Below are 19650 nucleotides of genomic sequence, written 5' to 3' on the forward strand. Positions count from 1 at the left end.
TTTATAATATTTTTTAACTTAACATTTTTAAGTTTGACAGACTGTCTTTTTATGCCAGTAAAATGCCCTCTACAAAATATTTTTTATTCTTATATAGGATTCTGTACAATAATTTTGTGGGAGGGGGCCAAGCTCCCAGGCGATGTTGATGCTGTTGATTGATGGACCACTCTTTGAATAGCACTAATGGCCTTATGGGGCATCAAAGAACTTTGGCTTTGCTCTGTTTGAGTTTAGAGTTAAACCCAAAATAAAGTTAGTCACTTGAATGTCTCCTCACACAATTCTCATTCAAGCATGTTGTTGAGTCATTCAAATGAATACAAACACTTGATATATATGAGAGAGAATAGGATTTGACATTAACACTTTCTCTCAGTTTATGTTTGCAGATGGTTGAGGGTGATCACAGAACAGCACTATCTATGAAACTGGCATTGAGAATGTGTTGTATTCACCGGGTGATAGCAGAGAATTGTAGACTCTGAAAATCTCCCATTGCAGACTCATTTTCCTTGCTCCCGAATGAAACCATGGATAGTCATCTTCCCTCACATTCAAGAAATAAAGAGTCCTCTAGTTACTTAAGGAAACAAAATGTCTTGTCCTCAGGAGCTAGCTTGAAGGATCTTCCACTGGCCAAATCAGGAACAATTTGAGCACCAAAATAAATAATGGTAGTAAATGATTGTAACCCATTAAGCGAAAAAGAAAACTGTGAGTCCATACTGATTACATAACCAATACACAAATTAATGGTGAACAAGAGAAAGCTCTGACCAACAATACAAAACCAACTAAGAAATGTAGAAAGAATGATGAGATTAGAACATAATTTTATGGCAACCATCACTGTAATAATTTTTTCAGGCAAAAGTCATCCATGAGTGTTAAAATTAGAGAGTGAAAGTCATGGGAGTAACAGGAAATTTACATAGTTTCAAAGGATGTATCCATGAGATTTTTATTAAGTACAAAAGGAAAAAGAGTAACTTTACAGAGGAGAAACCAAGTACATACCACTTTTAATCAAGGGATGAAAGGTGACAAAGTTTACATCCCATAGCAACATCATGTGCCTCCTGATATGATGTACTGAAAAGGGCACACCATCATGTCAGTGGTCTTCCTGCCTAAGATGCATCACCTGAATCTATTCTTGAGGAAATGTAAGACAAATCAGACCCAATTAACAACCATTTTACAAAATAACTAGCCTGTCTTCTAATATACCAATGCCATAAAAAAACAAAATCTAATCCATATCACTTATGATGTGTGAGAACAAAACTGCTTTCTTAATGGATTAAAAACGACTTCTCTTCCCTAATATCAAATTGTTTTCATCCATTTCCACTAAAATGATATCTTTAACAAACATAATGGTGTAAATCTTGTAAATTCTTTGACGATGACACTATGCTTATAACAAAAAATGCCATTTATTCTACTACATTCTTGAGGGAAATTGGGAGATTTATGCAGAATAACATGCAATTCATTGCAAAATAAAACACACCTTCTCTAGACAGCTCAGAATATTTATAGCTGTTAAAGCAAAAACAAATATTTGGTTACTTGTGGATTGTTTTGGCTTTAATGGAAATATCTACTTTCTCCAACGTTTGGTCCCTGGGCCTCAAAATGTTTATCCCAAGAAGCAACTGCTGTGATTTAGGTCTTGAAGGCAGCTTTCAATGCTTGCGCTTTCTCTGTGATGTGCTTCTGAAAGGGCATCATGAAGTGATCAAAATCTACCTCGTACGAGAACCGCTCCCGGCGCAGTTCCCTCTTCCTGATCAGCTCTGCTGTGGTGGCTTTGGGACTCCAGATCTTAAATAAACAACCACATCCAGAGCAGGTGTGAATATGATGGCCAATAAACATGCCAATATCCAGACAATCTTCAAGATGGTTAATTTAAAACTATCAAATTTATTTCTAAATCTCTTTTATCTCTTACACAACATTTTTGGTTATGTGGGCATCGCTGTTTCTGATGGTGACTATTTGGACAACTGAAATGCTCTTCAGTTACCTCTCTGATGACCCTTAGGCCAGCTGCTGATCATTTTTAGGATGTCAAAACCAGGAAGCAATGGAGTTAATAGATAGTTTGGGTTTACTGCCTTTATGTCTCATGGGGAAGTCAAAATTATTTTCACAGTAGAGGGCAGAAGGAGCTGGTGGTCTCTTATTCAGCATGGCTTGATGCACATTGTCAAGACCACTCTTATTCTCCAAAGACATCTTCACCTTTTTAATTGTAGATGTTTAAGGAAGCCACTGAATAAATCCAGTCTTGATTAGTATGAAACTCCCAAGTGAGATGGTGATAGTGTGTAAAAAGAGGAAGGGTTGGGCTCTAAGGTGTACCCAGAGAAAGTATCTATAGAACTCGGTGACTACATGGCTATAAGGAATGGCACTAACTGAAGAAGATTTCAATTGTTCAAGGAAAATTAAAATGTTAATACAGAAAAGAGTAATACCAGATATTGGAAGCTATACAAGTTGGACTTACTTAGTCAGAAGTAGTAGGACCTAGAAAAAGGACACCTCCAAATAATAACTAGAAAAGATAAGGACATTTGGGTGCTCTGCATAAAAAGTATTTGAAAAATGACATCATGAGTTTATACCATGTTATGATCTTTCTAAAGTACTTACCCTCTGTGGAATAAATGTGATATCCACTTTCTTGGTATAACCACTGGTAATCAATGAATTGAGGTAAGCCACATTATCCTTATGCACCTTCTTTTTCTCCACTATGGTTGGTACAGTATACATTGATGAAAGTGGCTCCTGGAAACAAGACCAAAAAAAAACCTGTCAATTGCAAAAACCTATATATACTTCCTAACATTATTCGCTGTTCCGCATCTTACTCTGAAGCCAGAAAAAACTAAAAATGCTACTATACAAATTATAATTTGAAATGAAATAGAATATTATTATAATTTTGAGTGAGGAGAGATCATTCGTTTGCCTCGTTTAACTTTATTTAATTAGTATTAGTGACAGATCACAAAAGTTTTTCAGATATCCATCCTTGACCTGTGGACATTATTAATCAGAAGGGTGTATTCCTACCAAAATGATAATGGTGCATGTATCAGGAGCTTTAGCTGATCAATCCTCCCTCACCTCTGGCCATCCTTACTCTCTTCCTCTATGCTTACTACTCTCTATTGTCTGCCTATCATCCCTTCAACTCTATCTACTTCCTACCACCTACATTTCTCTAACCCTTTCTAATTTGATAGCATTAAAGCTTTTCCTTCCTGAATTTCATCCCCTATCCTATGTCAGCCAAGGATCTCTAGGGATCCATCTGCTTCCCTAAAAGAAGCTTTCAGTCTAGAAATGTACTTAAAGCTTCCTGCTAATGAATGACAAATTCTTGGTGTCTCAGAAATCCCCATAAACAACAACCTCGATCTTCTGCTGCTAATTTAGAGGCACCCAAACCATTCCAGATTACCAGGGACAATTTGACACCTTTAAAACCTTCTAGAGTTATTTTGCAGGATATCCAAGTTACATATCCCTGGGTTCATAGTAATCATTAAAATTCTTTGGGAGTGGGGTGGTAAGGTGGGTAGTGAAAGATTATGAAACCAAAATGAAGGAAAATCATGTTTTACTTCATTTCTTATGAGGGTTACTCTTCTTCCCCTTTTGGGGCCATCCCATCAAATCTGTATAATTCAGGTCTGAGTGTATACATATCCAATACCAGTTATTTTTTCCAACATTCTAATGGTATTTAGTTGAACCAACTGGTTTTTGTGTGGGTTCTGTTTGCAATGAGTACTTTTTAGGCTTTTCAGTAACAGGAACTTTCTTGCTAGATATTTCTTTAATACTATTGCATAATGGTTCTGAAAACATGGACTGCGTATTATTTGCCCATGTCCTGTAACAACACGTAAATGGTGCCGCAGCCCCACCAGTTACTAATGGGAGGTCAACTGCTTTTCATACCTCTTCTTTCTTAATCTCAGGGCCTTCAGTCTTCACTTTAAGCAGTGGCTTGCCTTTTGCTTTTTGAGTTTCTGCTGGTTTTGGCAAGTTATCCAGCTTTTCCTTAATCAAACCAATTATTCTATAGTCAGCATAAGCCTTTGCAACATCCATGGCACTATGCCCTGCTCAAAACGTAAATTCAGAGTTTCATTAAACAGATTAATAATAAACCATGTAGCAAAATCTCAGCACATCAGCTCTAAGCATGCAGTACCAAGGGTGATTACTGAAGTGAATGGTATGTATAAAGTCACAGAGCTGGATCAGATACTCTCTAAGGTGGCACCAGCTCTACAATCTCATCATTTAGAGTGCCATTTACCAGCAAAACCATTTATTCTTGTTAATTGTTTTGAGCATGTTTCTTAAAAAGTTGATAGGAAATAGTGGTAGATTACATTTTGAATATCTGAGTGCTGGTTCTCTCCCCACAGTGCACACATTCCTTTGTGTGTGACAATTTTACATTGTCCTCCCCTTCCCATGATGGAAGGAGGTGTATTCAAAAAGGCCTGGGAAACTGGAGGTCTCAAGTGCTCTATGCAGATTGCTGGGTATTATGACACCTGTAACGTCCTCAGGCAGGCCTAACAATATTACCTGTGACTCAGAGGCAGCCTGAAGCAGCCAGAGATACTAAAGTTCCTTCAGATCCAAAGGAAGCAATGGGTTCCACTCTAAGAAAATAACACCTCCACGTATTTACATGGGATATTTATGACATAGGTAGGCTTCCCATTTACTTCCTAGAAAGAGCCTCAATTCAGGAATGATTTGTCCAACTTTAGAAGGAATCCAAAGTCTACAGAGGCTTCAAACTATGCCGATTATTAGGAATTGACTGTTAAGACAAAGTGATGACTCATGATGTGATCTGCAGACTGGTGTCAGTCTACAAACTAATGGTTACACAGCCACAGTGAAATAAATACAGGGATTAAGAGTAAATGTTTTTTTACATTTAGAAATTTTTATAGCAATTTTATGTCATTTGAATCCAATGATAAAAAAAAAGTTTGGACTTGTATTTTATGGGCTTTTTCCTCTTCATTTTTCTAAATCATTTTCATTGTATTTTGCAAAAGTCTCCATCCACAATGGATCACCAACATAAAGAACTGGTTCTTTCACACCAACGATTTGAGAAGCACTGTGTATACGATAAAGTTCCATAACATTTACTCAGGTTTGTTTTTGCAGCAGTGACTCAAGGGAAAATGTGGTCCTACAAGAATAGATTTAAACGGGTTTGGAATCTAACATAAATCCTCCTTTTCTAACCCTAATCACCCATAATGAGAACACATGCCTTTTCTATTCTCCAGCTGGAATTTAGCACCAATATCAAGTAGGTATTTTACAGTATCCAGTCTACAGCTCTCAATGGCTCTACTTAAGGGAGTTGAGTTGTTGATTGAAAGGGCATCTACCACGGCTCCAGATTTAACAAGAAGCTCAACAATATCCTGTTGGCCGGCATGGCATGCAAAATGAAGCGGAGTCCACAGAAAATTATCTGTTGCATTGACGTTAGCCCTGTAAAATGAGGTAGATGCATGAGCTAAAAATATGGGTTATTCCAAGCACTAGAGGATAAAAATGCTAAGGAAGATATCATAGTTTTATCAGGTTTTTCAACTGAAAACCAAGGAAGGTTTGGGTCAAGTTAAATTTGTGCCATAATTTTTCTTGACCTGTGTCCTTCATTTTATAACAGTCTTAACTTTGTGTATATATACATTTTGTTTAGTTTAAAAGGTGCTTAGACCCTAAGGGTTACAATTTTAACCCTTAGATCCTTAGGTTACAATTGTAACCTAAGGGCTACAATTTTGCATCATTAAAATCAGGGAAAAACTGGATCCGATGAAAGATCAAAGCTAACAGGAAACAGAAAAGTTATATTATTTCATTTTGTATCTACTTTCTCTGTATGTTATGAATTTTTAAATGCACCTTCATTATTAAAATTTTAAGCATTATAATGTATCAAAATTTTGTATCAAAAAATGATACAAATGAACTTATTTACAAAACAGAAACAGACTCATAGACTTCCAAAACAAACTTGTGGTTGCCAAAGGGGAAAGGTGAGGGGGTGGGATAAATTGGGAGTTTGTGATTAACATATACACACTACTATATTTAAAATAAATAATGAACAAGAACCTACTGTATAGCACAGGGAACTCTACTCAATATTCTGTAATAATCTATATATGAAAAGAATCTGAAAAAGAATGGATATGTATATGTATAACTGAATCACTTTGCTATACACCTGAAACTAGAGCAACATTTTAAATCAACTATACTCCAATATTAAATGAAAAAAGAAAATTAATTCTTTTGATTTTATTGAAAGCAATATATCATCCAGAAACTATGAAAAGATAAAATAAAATTTTAGTCCTATTTAAAAATTCTCTGCCCAACACTTCACATTGTCATTAGTTGCTTTATACTCCTTCTCTATAATAAACACATTTAAATCCTTCTTTGAAGTTAAACATTATAGTAATAATAACAATAATACCTTTTATCAAGTCTGCAATTACTGGGCTACTAAGTGCTTTACATATTTTAACTCATTTAATCTTCAACAAATCCTGTGAGCTGAGTTCCATTAGAACCCCATTATAAAAATGAGAAAACTGAGGCACAAAAAGGTTAAGAAAGTTACCCCAGGTTATTCAGCAATGGTAAAAAGGACTTAAGCCTGAGAAATTGCTTTAGATTTAAAAGTTAAACTAAATGTCAGGCTTTGTTATTTTAAAGATATTTACAAATGAACCAAGGAAAGGGGAATGAAATGGTGCTTAGTCATTATGGCTACCAACAAATTGCTTGAATTTGTTGGGATCCCCTCCAAAAAAAAAAGAAAGAAAGAAAGAAAAAAGAGACAGATTTAAAAATGACTCCATGTAAAGTGAGTACGTTCTAGAGATCTGCTCTACAATATTATAATCACTATAGTGATTATAGTTAGCAATATTGTACCCTACACTTAAAATTTAAGAGGGTAGATCTCATGCTGTCTGTTCTTACCACAATAAAAAGATTGTTTTTAATTTAAAAAAAAATAAAAAGCAACTCCACATCATGTAGGTAAAGCTCTGAGACCAAATTAAATTGTCTTGGGAGGCCAGGGATACCTAATCAGAAGGCTTTGTTTTCCCTCAGAGAGAAAACTTCTTGGCCTTCACTTTGTGCATAGCTGTTATTGGCAAACGGTCTTTGTGTACACACACTCCTATGTTCCGTTAGCCTGGTTCCCAGTATAGGATCTATTTGTGATCTGGACTTCAGGAATGAAGCCCTTTCTTGCACTACTTAAATTCTGGAGCTGAATGTGTCTTAGCCTTCCTTGAAATGTGAAGGCTCCCAAAAATCTAAATTTCACTCAACCAAAAGTCATACCCTTTTTCAAGAAGAAACTTGACCGCATCTATGTTTCCACTGGCACATGCAGTCATTAGGGGTGTCTTGTAATAATTATCCTTCATATCCACAGGTATTCCTGATTCAAACGCCTTTTTCAGAGATGCCAGGTCTCCCGCCTTGGTGATAAAATTAATGTTTGAAAAGACCTTCCCTGGATCGTCAATGTACCAAGCAGAGTCATCCTGAATGGGATGTTCGGGTGGATGATCTCGGTTAAAGCGATTGCAATCAGTTACATGCTTGTAGGTTTCAATCATGTAACAAGGCAGCCCACCTTCGCTCTGGCGTGGAAACACGTGGTCAGGGATGATGCAGATTGGGAAGGGTAAAACAAACTTGCCTTTTTTGGCTTTTTTGACCATCCCTTTTTTAATTTTCTTAGGTCCATAGGATCCCAGGACATAAGACTTGCTTAAGTATTTGGTTCCTTTAAAGAAATCGTTAATGTTGACCCCTCCGCCCCGGACTTTTTCGTGAAGTTGAGCTATGGTAGCTATCTGTTCTGAGCTCATAAAATCTTGCCTCTCCTCCAGCGCCAGCACAAAGTCTTCCTTGGTGACTGTCCCATCGCCCCTGTCCACAAACGAAAGGGCTTCCCGAAGGAAAGTCTCATGTTCTATGGACCAATCGTGAAGTTTCAGGTACAATTGTGGATTCGGATTTTGGGCTCCTGGCCGGGCCAGTTTATTAGCGATTTGCTCCGCCCGCCGTATTTCTTTGGTGGCTGCTTTAAAGCCGCCTTCCTTAGCCAAGGCCCTGGGCGTTTTATGCTCCAAATTCTTCCATTTCAGATCACATCCTAAAACAGGAAGCATCATGATTATAATGGTGCCAAGGCATCTGCATGACTCCACAAATGACATGCATCCAACAGTTTTTAAAGTTTCTAGTGATTAATCAAAAGTTGCTCCCCAAATTACTTGTATATAAAGGTAAGCACATTTAGCTCTTATAACTACAAAATTAAGCTATGATTTTTTTTTTTTTCCGTGAGCTTTACTTTGGTGAATTCTGAGGGAGATATGTTTCCTATTGATAGTATCTTTTCCCAAAGGATTAGGACATTAATCCCTATAGATATTTGAAACAAATATCATATTGGGATACTTGCTAAGGAGGCTTCCTGACTAGTGGGAAAGAGTAAGGGTGACATTTGAATTTGGAAGGAAGCTGGATTCAAACAGCTTAAATAGGACCTTAGGAACTCAGGATGATAACTGACACCTGCTTCTTTTGAACGATTATGACTAAATCTGTGTAAAATCTTAAACTATGCTTTAACTGTATTCTACATGAAGTTAGTGTAATTTATATTGACCTGCTGTTTTGCAGTAAGGTCATGTGAACAGCCTAACAGAAGAAAAAGTAATTTGTTCATCAAACGTGAAAGAATAAGAACTGTGCAATTAGGCATTAAAATTCGTTTTCCTTTTTGGACCCTTACTTAAAATGATGGGACCAACATTATATGTAAGCATTCTCCAAAGAAATAAACTTTTCTGAATGCATCAAGGAGTCTACTTAATGCTATCAAGAAGGCTGTGTTGTCTGTAATAAATGTCTGGAGACACTAAAAACCCATTATAAGTCAGACTATGAAGATGCTCTTTCTAGTGTTTTGAATCTAGAAGGCTCTTCTGTTGCTTTGCAAGCATCACATAATCAAAAAAGATTCTCTAACCTCAGTATCTCTAGCATCCAAAATGTAAAGGTCGCCGAATGCAAAAATAAAACCCGTCCCTCCAACACTTTATAGTTTTATTCCTTATCAAAAAGAAAATTAATTACCAGTGTTTTTCAACATTAGCACTTCCTATGGCATTGTCAAAAATTAAAATTTTATGTGAAGGCTGGTAATTTTACTAGTGATAGAAAAACTCAAAAAGAGCATTGGAGCAATAAAGATTCTAAAATTTTTATATTGGACAGTTTGAAGAATAGTGACTTATTGGGAAAGGGACCTGAGACTGGTCTCAACAGTATAATTCCACAGCATAATAATTACATAGTATAATTCCATAATCATCTTGAGTATGCTGTTTTTATTTAGCTTTTTCGCTTATTCAGGGTGTCTGGGGGTTTATCTACCATCTCCCAATCCACTCCTATATTCAGCCCAGCACTAAGGATCAAAGGGTTTTAAAGCGGCTTTATCTTGCCTTCTTCTGCTCCCAGTTTCCTCCCTGTTAGAAATTTTGTGTGGATAAAAGACGCCAACATCCCAGCTTAAAGATATGAAGGCATTTTCTTCTCTCTTTGATTTTGTCTCCTCTTTTATCATTAGTAAATAAAGATTCATTCATTCCCTTTGTGATTTATGTGCCTCTGTGGCTGAGATACTCAACTTTCAGCTGACTGCTGGCAAAAGGCCCAAGAGAAGGAGAACCCTGAACAGGGACTTCAGGAGAACTATTCCAAACTCCCCTCCTCTCCCCTGGATCTGGCCTCACACTGCCTACAGGGAGTTGTAAATTACTCTAGGGACAAGATCAGGGACAAAAGAGGAGCATACTGAGGAAGGTAGTTTAATGTGGGAAAGGAATCCAGCCCTCACATTTAAGAATAAAAGAGGCTACACTCAGGGAGTTTACTCAGAAATGAGCATTTCGTGACCAATGGTTTCTTGCTGCTCTGATTGCCTTAGATAAGCAATTGCCTGGTATGGAAATAGGTCACCCACATAGGATCTGGTGGTTGTACTTCCAAACATGCTACAGAACTCAGAACATTTTCAGACATTTATTTCAGAAACACAGCCTAGTCTTGTGAGCCAGCCAGGAGGATGAAACTTTTCTGCATCACCAGGCAAGGCCTTTGGCAGGCTCTGGCTCTTTACTTCTCAATTTGCTTTCTCTGATTTTATCCCAGGAGTACATAAATGGTAGAGTATATATTGGGCGATGTTTGTCCCAATAAGAAAGGAATCAGCATGTTAAAGTTGAAGAAGCTTGTCTCAATCTGGGCAGATCTTTAGTTTCTAGAAATACACAATGTTAAAAATGAAGTGTCAGAATAATCTGCTGATGGTAACAGCTTTGAAAATAAGACTGATGAGACAGTTGATGACAGCAAAAATTGCAGTTGATATATTTTCCTTTATCTGCTTTGTATTTTAGGGGAATGGGGAAAGAATGTGAGCTTTGTATAACGTGAAAAAAGTCAAAGTGGACCAGTTATTACACCATTAGTTATGCAGGCACGTTAGTCTTATTTATAACGTTAGTGGTTACAGTATAGGCTCTCTCAGATCCCAGTGACTTCAAAATTTCTGTTCCTCTGTAGAAGACAGGAAAATAAAAACACTTTCTCTGCTCTATTATAAAGTTGTTGAACTTTAAGTTTCTGCCCATTTCTCATAAACTGGAAAAAAAAAAAAAACACTACCGTAACATTCAGCAGAATGCAGCTCCCTCTCTAACAAAGAGTTAATAACTTTGAATGTACATTTAATTAGCATGTAATTAACACCAAATAGATCCAAATCTTTAAACTTAATTGGCTAATATTACTATTTTAAGGAATACATTAAGCTATACAAAACATAGTTTATATTCCTAAGTTAATAATTATTTGAAAGCTACAGAAAAATCTAAAATAATAAATATTACTTATATTCCAAATGTTCCATGAAATTTTTCATTTATTTCATGTGTTTCTCCCCAAAATATTTCCTCTATAATTTAAAATTACCCAGAAATGTTATCTATGAACTTGACATGATAGTACCTTTTTAAAAATAAAATAATTAAGAATGCAAACTAAAAGACATGGTGTCTAGTGTTTGTCTTTTTTTAGATTGATATTTACATTTTTAAATAGGAATTTAATAACTATAAGCATCTTAATAATTGGTTGACTCATAAACAATTCTCTTTAGATTTTTAATAATAACCTAAAAATACTTGAGAAATGAATTTTTATCACCTTCAAGGCCAGATTCATGATTTAACAGAAGGTAAATAAGAAAAAAAGTTTAATTTTCTTTCTACATATATGTGTGAGATAAGCAACTGACATTTGACAGGCTGAAATTCTCTGCTCATCTACAGTGAGGGAAAATTATAAATTCTTTAGGCATGAAATTGGTAGACCATTTTACCTCGCTGAGATATATATTTACAGCAATCTGCAAAACCACCCATAGCAGCATAATGAAGTGGTGTGTTGCCATTCATTGCAATCAGCCCCATGTCTCCGTCGTAGGCAAAGAGAAGCTTCAATATCTGCAAAATAAATAGTGGATATTGTAGAGGAATAGGAATGTACATTTACTGAATGAAAACTGGGACCTAGACCTGTGCTATCCAGAGTGTCAATTTGAATTAAATTAAAATGAATTAAATAGAAAACAAATTTTAAAAATTCAGTTCCTTACTTCCACTAGCCACAGTTCAAGTACTCAAAAACCACAAGTGTAGTGTATTGTACCACATTGTACAGCACAGATACAGAACAATTCCATCACTGCCAGAAGTTCTATCAAACAACATTGATCTAGAGTATAGAAAACTCTATACTCAGCTGGGGAACTACTGTTTTGAAGTAAATTTAGGCAATTTTAGAAAGCATCAGACTATGGCAAGCATCATCAGGGGAGCAAATTCTTTACCAAACAGATGTGACTTCTACTGTGATATATACTTTTATTGCAGGGAAGAGATGCTATGAAAAAAGTAAAGATAATTATGTTAAAACTCAGAAAAACTCAGTAAAGAAATTTTAGATATAATTCAGAATTTAAAAAAATAGGATAGCATCGATTTCTATTTTGTTTCTGCAATATCACTGTACCTATGAGATATCCTTTGCTGATATATCCAGATAATAAGAATACTTAGAGTTAAAAATTTAGATGAGTCATTAGATGCCTCAAACATCAGGGAGATGAGTATATTGGCATTGTTCTCCCCACTGTGAAAATTCTAATGTTTAATGGAGTCATAAAATGGAATAATCCCAGTTGGCAAAACCTTTAAGCTGTCATAATTAAAAATATAGAAAAACATTATTAGCAATATTAAAAGAATAAGTTAGCAAGCAGATAAAACTGAATAAAGAGCTAAAATATATTTTGAAGGTTAATATTTGGTTTAAAATATAGTTTTAGAATTATTTTGGAAAATCAAGATGATAACTTAGAAAAAATTCTATCAGTGTAACCTACATGATATTTTAAGATGTTGAGAAAAAGAAGAGAATATTTTTAGCAACAAAATTTAAAGCAAAGAGTAGATTATTACATCAAAAAAGCCTCCTTTGGCAGCAAAGTGTGCGGCGTGATGTCTGTCATTGTCAAATGCATTCACGTCACCTCCTCTTTCCAATATCCCTCGAACTAGTTCTACCACTCCTTCTCTTGATGCTTCCATTAAAGCCGTGCGACCTGTGGACTGGACGTGAAACAGATCAGATGCTGTTTATCCCTGTCATACTAAATAACATATTCCGTATAAATATGGTCTAAATCCATTTGGCCTTAGAGTCACACTGACACGTTCAGTTCTGTACAGTTTTATTGGTTTCACGTAACAAATAGGAAAAATGAAGCCAGTAAAATGGGTCAGTGTCCAAAATGTAGAATTCTAAAATCAGAGTCAAGGTCACACCAAAAGTCCCTGTAAGAACATCATGCTGAAAAATGCAGTTTCTTGTAAAGAAAGTAGAGCATTAAGGGAGAAAAGAGGGTAAAACACATGCTAAAATTAGGCTATAGGTGTTTTCCAATGAGAAGAAAATCTATTTTTATTGTTGGGAAATGACAATTAAAAGATAAGAAAACTGAATAAAATTAGCCAAATGAGGAGAGGGAGCAAAATGATTAAGGGGAACAGCAGAACTACATATTTTCTTTTGAAGAAGATAAATTTTTATTAGGCATCAGTAATATCTTTTCTATTTCCTGTAATGATCTTTTAACGTTATACATAATAAATACCAATTTTCCAAACATAATTAGGAAATAGATTGTAGAATCATGGCCATGCCATATAAAGATGATGAAAGTATATCATCTTAAAGTATTTTGAACAGAAATGAACAGTCTAAACTAACAGGATAATTTTATCATATTCAAATGAAAAAATACACTAATAGAGATTATTAGTGTATTGAAATTTTTTTCTATAATTGAAAAAAGGAATATTTATAATCACAGGAATAGTCATACTGAGTTGACAGCATTTGGATTGGCTCCTTTTTCCAAAAATGTCAGGCACACATCTTTAACATCATGTGCTTCTTCACAAGCTCTAAGGAATATTGGCTTTCCTTCATAGGTACAATTGTTGACATCTGCACCGTGTTCCAAGGCAATCAGTGCACAGCGATAATGCCTCTTAGTAGGTAAAATGCAGTAAAACAAAATACCTGTAGAAAAATAGAATCCCCAAAGAATACTTAATTAGTAGTCTCTCTATATTTGGATCACATAGGAAGGAACAAACAATAATTTACAAATTCATAATTAGCTAGCTGAAGGTGATAGAGCAAAGATGTTTATGCCTTGGTTTTCCCTCTGAAATCAACTGAAACACCAAGACAGAGATACCAGAAAAGAAACCCAACCTCATATAAGAGTCAGAAAACAATCATAACCAAAATGTGATAAGACTTTGTTTGGGAAGAATTTGAGTGCTGGGATGTGAGCTCCGGTTGACCCTGGGTATTTGGCATCCTGCAGTCTATACCCCAGTGTCCCTTCTTGGAATATACAGGGGTGTGTGTGCCAGAGGACTATTGGTGGATCCCTGGATCCCCTCTGAAACTGCAGAGTGGCAAAGGAGATGGTACATAATGATGAAATGTGCAGACCAGCCATGTTTATAGGAAGCAGGCTGTCTGTACAGTAGCAGTGAGAAGAAAAACTAGATGGCAAGGGGCTCTGACATTTTGGCAAATCATTTTGTTTACTGAAGAAAGAAAAATGCTAAATCTTCATACCCAGCACCTGTGACATACAGACCCTCAACATAACCCATGTCAAAAATGTACTACAGACCTGGGGTATTGTTTATATTCCCCTGGTAAGAAAGTCAGGTAAACAGCAGTCAAACTTCAGACTGACTTTGTAATGACTTGACTCTAAAAAGAGGCTTCATTCAAAGAGGAACAATAATCAACAAGAAACCAGCACGTGACCTATGAAAAAATATACTGAAAGAAAGGTAAGGAAAGAAACTTGATGACAAACATAGGCAAAAATTATATACTCAAAAAACTATACGACATGAAAATTATTGACTGACCCATTTCCATGACAACAAAGAAATCAAATACATTTTTTTCTGAAACAAAAGTGCAAAGCTAGACTGAACTTATAATAAATACTTCTAGGACAATAAAAGATAAGTAGAAGGAAAAGTTGAATTTGAGCAAGCAAAGCTTAAAAAAAGAAATGGTAGAGAAAAATATTGTAAAACCACTAAGGAAATGAAAGTGGTTCATGTTGGAAGCAGGAAAAAGGAGAGCAGACATCGCCAAAACCATGGTCAGGGACATGGAAGAAAAACTTGAAAGAACTTGAAAGAAAAATGTAACTGAAATGATGCAAGAGTTTAAATGTTCTAGAGAGGCAAAGAATATTTAACATGTATGTAATTGGTATTCAAAAATAAAAGAACAAATGGAACAGAAAGAAATGGAGAGATATAATAGAAGAAAACTCTCTTGAAGGAAAAACCTAGATCTGACAGAGTATACTGAGTCTCAGGAAAAATTGATTAAGAACAATCCATAAGATGGTGCCTAGGTAAAGCTAGGTAAGAAAGTGTCCTGTGAGCATCCAGTTAAAAATTCAAGTCATTTCTAAAGAGAAAAAGTCAAGCTGGCTGCAAGACTTTGGTACAGCAACATTCAGTGCTAGAAAATAACCAAAATAGCTCTACAATGTCACTTGGAATAGAAAACAGGGAATTTTTAATACTCAGTCAAGGTATTGTTCATATATAAAAGTGATGGACAATAAGTTTAAAGATGCAAGAAATCAAAAGATATAAGCCCAAAGGAGTGAGCTAAACTACTTGATGACAAAAATGAGTCTAACAGGGGATCAACAGAGAATATGTGACTAAAAGACCCTTGATAGATGTTGAATCCCTTCAACCATTGAACCAAAGTTCAATCACCTTAGGAATTCTAGATACAGAAAATAATATTGTAATTCACAGTAATGTAGAAATAATAATGTAATTTAACAAAACTTGGAGGGAAGAGAGGGAAGGAGAGACAGTGTAATCATTTGATTTTCTTTATCTTTTACTGCTGGAGTTTGAGATATTATTTAAAACAGATAAAGAGATAGATGCTTATTATTTAAAGGTATGAAAAGAATCACTGAAAGAACTAAAATGATTTTAATGTACTAAAATTAGGTACTGGAAGGGAGGTAAAGGAGGTGAGAGGAAGGGTTCTTGTACCAATCTCATCTTTCATAGAGAAATATTAATGAATACTGTTTAAAGTGCTAATTCAATAAACAGAGTATTAAGTATATGTAACGCTGTCCAGTTAGCCATTAAAAGAACTAAAAACATACCATTAATTTTAGAAAATGTGAGAAGGAAAATATACACACACAGCAAAACAAAACACAGAACACAGGGACCATAGAGGAAAATATTTTTATACATATTTGTGTATTTATATAAATTAAATATATTATGTTTTCATAATATAAAATAAGTGACAGTTCTGATGCCAAACCTATGGAGCATCTAGATAAATGTAAATTGGATAAACTCTACCATTAAAATAAAAATACAATGTATGTGAAAATAGAAACCAAAATATATCTCTTATAAACATGCATCTAAAATAGAGTTACTCAAACAGTTAAAAATAGAAAGATGGTCAAGGACATGGTTGAAAATATAAAATCAAAGACAGAGAAGTTATAGTAGGTAAGAGTGAACCAAAACAGCAATAAACAATAACAACAGCAAAATCTAGAAAATAGTGCCAGTTGAGGTTGAATTCATTACAAAGACCTTAAGGAACTTATGAAATGGCTACTTTATAATGATGGCATGTGCAACACACAGTGAAAGTCTATCCATGCTGACTATTTAAGCCACAAAGGACACAAATCAACATTCCAAGATCGAAGCAAAAACAAAAGAGAAAAACATGTATGCACAATAGAACTAGCATATTGAATTGAGGACTGGGGATGCATTCCTATAAATGGGAGAACCAATGGAATGGGTGTTACAAGGAACTATTCCAGCTTTACCCTTAAAGAAAATAATTCCAGACACTGTAACTAATTTCCTAAGACAACAAATAATTTTTTGGCTTAGAGTGTTACCTTCTCCATATTCTGCAAAATTGTTCAAATAGAAAGTACAGGTTAGACCTAGAGTACATCCCTCATCCTTCTAAAGCTCCATTATTTTAACCATTTAAATGTTTGCTCATCCTTTTGAAACAATGTGCAGTGAGTCAAATGTCAATCACCGGAAAATAGGATGTTAAGGGCAGAGAGACTACAGTGGAATAAACCAAGGAGTTTGGCCAGTGGCAGCCCTTGAGCTGAGGGATGTGCAAGGTAAGCTAGGTTCACTGATGGGAAGACAAGGCCCTCTGTGCAGTAGGCATACCATGAACCACAATCAAGGCTGGAGGGAGCAGTACTAACAAGGTCACGTGTGAAACAAGACTTTGTATTTATTTCAAGTTTCATTTTATATTTTTAATTCTTTCTATTTGATTTGTCAGGTTGTTTTTATCATACTTTGGTCTTCCAGAACCTTGGTAGGTTTAATATTAATTTGAATGAGTATAGATAACCTCATGGCTGTTGCATTTGCTACAGATACTCATTTGACCTCGTTTCCAATTTTACCTTGATTGCTTACATTTTATAATTTTAGTTTTTTATGCTATAAAATGTCTCAGACTGCTTTCTTTGTGATTTGTATCTCTGTTTCAAACTCAAGAAGGTAAACTTTTCTTTGTTACCATTCTTCTGAATGTACTGAAGTTTCCATGAAACTCCAGGTATACAAGATGCCATTTAAAAAACTATCTCATGGTCAAATAAATATGGAAAATGTCACTGGTTTTGGTCGGTATGACAAATGTAAAATAAACATGTCTAAATTTGTTTTATCCAATGTTTCTCTAATAAATTTGGCAGCGGAATGAACCAATTTTGCATGTAGCACTTATCAATATCCCACTGATTCAGTGGCCCGTGACACACACTTTGGGAAATGATATTCTATAGAGCGTTGAGAGGTTTTTTTTCAGAATAAAACATTTTAAAACACATTTGACTCCTGAGTGCATCTGAAGTGTATTTTGTTACATGGTGCCATTAAGTAATTAAATAACTCTTCCTTTTCTTTGTCCTCTCCTCTTGTTATAAGCAAGTCACTTTTCAAATACCATGTCCACAGAGAGTTAAAAAGCAGACTCTGCTCCTGTCAGAAAACATTAATTAACATTATAAAATGGGACTCATTTCTCTAATGTGGGACTGATGTTAATGGCTTTGTACTTGAAGCAACTCTTTGGAACAACTGATTAAATCTACCAATTTATATTAAGCCTGGAGGTAATTTTCTTAGTGATTTTCATGAGGCTGTGTCACCTCCTGTCAGAACCTTGAGTTATTTGGACAAGAAGCTCCCAGATCGTGGTCTTGAAATGGGATTTGGGAGGGGAGGAGTGAGAAAGTGGGGCTATCTCACCTGAATAATCATGGAAATGCCATATCTCAAATTTTTTTTTTTTTTTTGAGGTACGCGGGCCTCTCACTGTTGTGGCCTCTCCCGTTGCGGAGCACAGGCTCCGGACGTGCAGGCTCAGCGGCCATGGCTCACGGGCCCAGCCGCTCCGCGGCATGTGGGATCTTCCCGGACCGGGGCACGAACCCGTGTCCCCTTCATCGGCAGGCGGACTCTCAACGACTGCGCCACCAGGGAAGCCCGCCATATCTCAAATTTTAAGCCATATTTTCAAATACATTTTTAAATGACACTAGAAAGTTGGAGTTTATGTCAGAATCCACCTTTGTCCCTCAAATTCCTAAATGCAACTACTTTCTACATTAGATTGCTCTTGAGAGCAAAACCTATATCTAGTATTACTCGAGGTTCTAAAATGTAAAAAAGAAGAGATGCTCTCCTTCATCTTTAGCTCTAAATGAGACTTTATATTTTACAATGGGTGATTGTGATTATGGAAATATTAACATGTGTCATGTTGAAAGTTCTCCATGTTAAAAAAAAAAAACAGATTGACTAATTCTAATATTATTTTTCAATGAGAAAGTTCTCAGAACTGGCTTCCCTAAGAAATACCTGCATCATTTTCAAATCATGGGGAGATAGTGTCCTTTGGTATAAGAGTGAGAATCTTGACTTTCACTACCATGTACCATAAATAACTCATTTCTAAAGATGGAAAGCAAAAAATGCATTTTATTGATTTCTGGCTACAAAGTGAATTGCTGGATAAAATGCTGGGAGTTCTTACCTTTTCCTTCATTATCGACAATAGTCATATCGGCCTCTGCCTTGGCTAATATTTCCATTGACAATTCGTGGCCCAGTTCTGCAGCCCTCATAGTCGGAGTACAGCCCATTTTATCTTGCACATCAGGGTGAGCACCGAGGCTCAGGAGAAAGCTGACCATATCGATGTCATTGGAAACTGAGGCTAAGTGCAGAGCACTGTTTCCATTGACGGGGTCTGTGAAATTGATGAGTTCAGGGTATCCGAGCCTAGTCAGCTTCTCTATCTGCTTCTTGTCTTTGTTCCGAACACACTGGAGAACTTTGTAGATCTGCAGGTTCTCAAGTCTTTTATCTGCTAAAGCCATATTTGACCAGCTTCTTGAAAATGCCTTTGTGGACCAAAACAAAAATTACAGCAACAAAAATCAAAGCAAAAACATATAACTCAAAGTTAATTTTGTCTTCTTTACTTTGACTAAATAATAATAATAAATGTATATATATATATATATTTTTTTTTTTGCAGTACGCGGGCCTCTCACTGTTGTGGCCTCTCCTGTTGCGGAGCACAGGCTCCGGATGCGCAGGCTCAGCGGCCATGGCTCACGGGCCTAGCCGCTCCACGGCATGTGGGATCTTCCCAGACCAGGGCATGAACCCGTGTCCCCTGCATTGGCAGGCAGACTCTCAACCACTGCACCACCAGGGAAGCCCG

The 19650-nt window shown here is 36.0% G+C and overlaps 1 protein-coding gene across 1 annotated transcript; it reads right to left on the reverse strand.

The window, feature by feature from the left end:
* Nucleotides 1–1674: 1674 nt before the first annotated feature.
* Nucleotides 1675–19300, reverse strand: ANKEF1 (ankyrin repeat and EF-hand domain containing 1). Its single transcript, XM_067705160.1, has 9 exons — nt 18955–19300; nt 13643–13842; nt 12717–12866; nt 11576–11699; nt 7453–8275; nt 5342–5568; nt 3991–4154; nt 2671–2808; nt 1675–1833 (listed from the first exon to the last, which is right to left on the reverse strand). Exons 1-9 carry the CDS (start codon nt 19298–19300, stop codon nt 1675–1677), a joined length of 2331 nt encoding a protein of 776 aa, XP_067561261.1.
* Nucleotides 19301–19650: the final 350 nt, after the last annotated feature.

Source organism: Pseudorca crassidens, chromosome 15, assembly GCF_039906515.1.
Source record: "Pseudorca crassidens isolate mPseCra1 chromosome 15, mPseCra1.hap1, whole genome shotgun sequence".
Lineage (NCBI taxonomy): Eukaryota > Metazoa > Chordata > Mammalia > Artiodactyla > Delphinidae > Pseudorca > Pseudorca crassidens.

Bases quoted from the DNA above. Each gene is read 5' to 3' on its own strand.
- ANKEF1 (XM_067705160.1), bottom strand. From the start codon at position 19,300: ATGGCTTTAGCAGATAAAAGACTTGAGAACCTGCAGATCTACAAAGTT. The intron at 12,867-13,642 runs GTATGACTATTC...TTTCACGTCCAG, and splicing joins ATCCAAATGCTGTCAACTCA to TCCACAGGTCGCACGGCTTT. The intron at 11,700-12,716 runs GTAATAATCTAC...TTTATTTTGCAG, and splicing joins CCAAAGGAGGCTTTTTTGAT to ATATTGAAGCTTCTCTTTGC.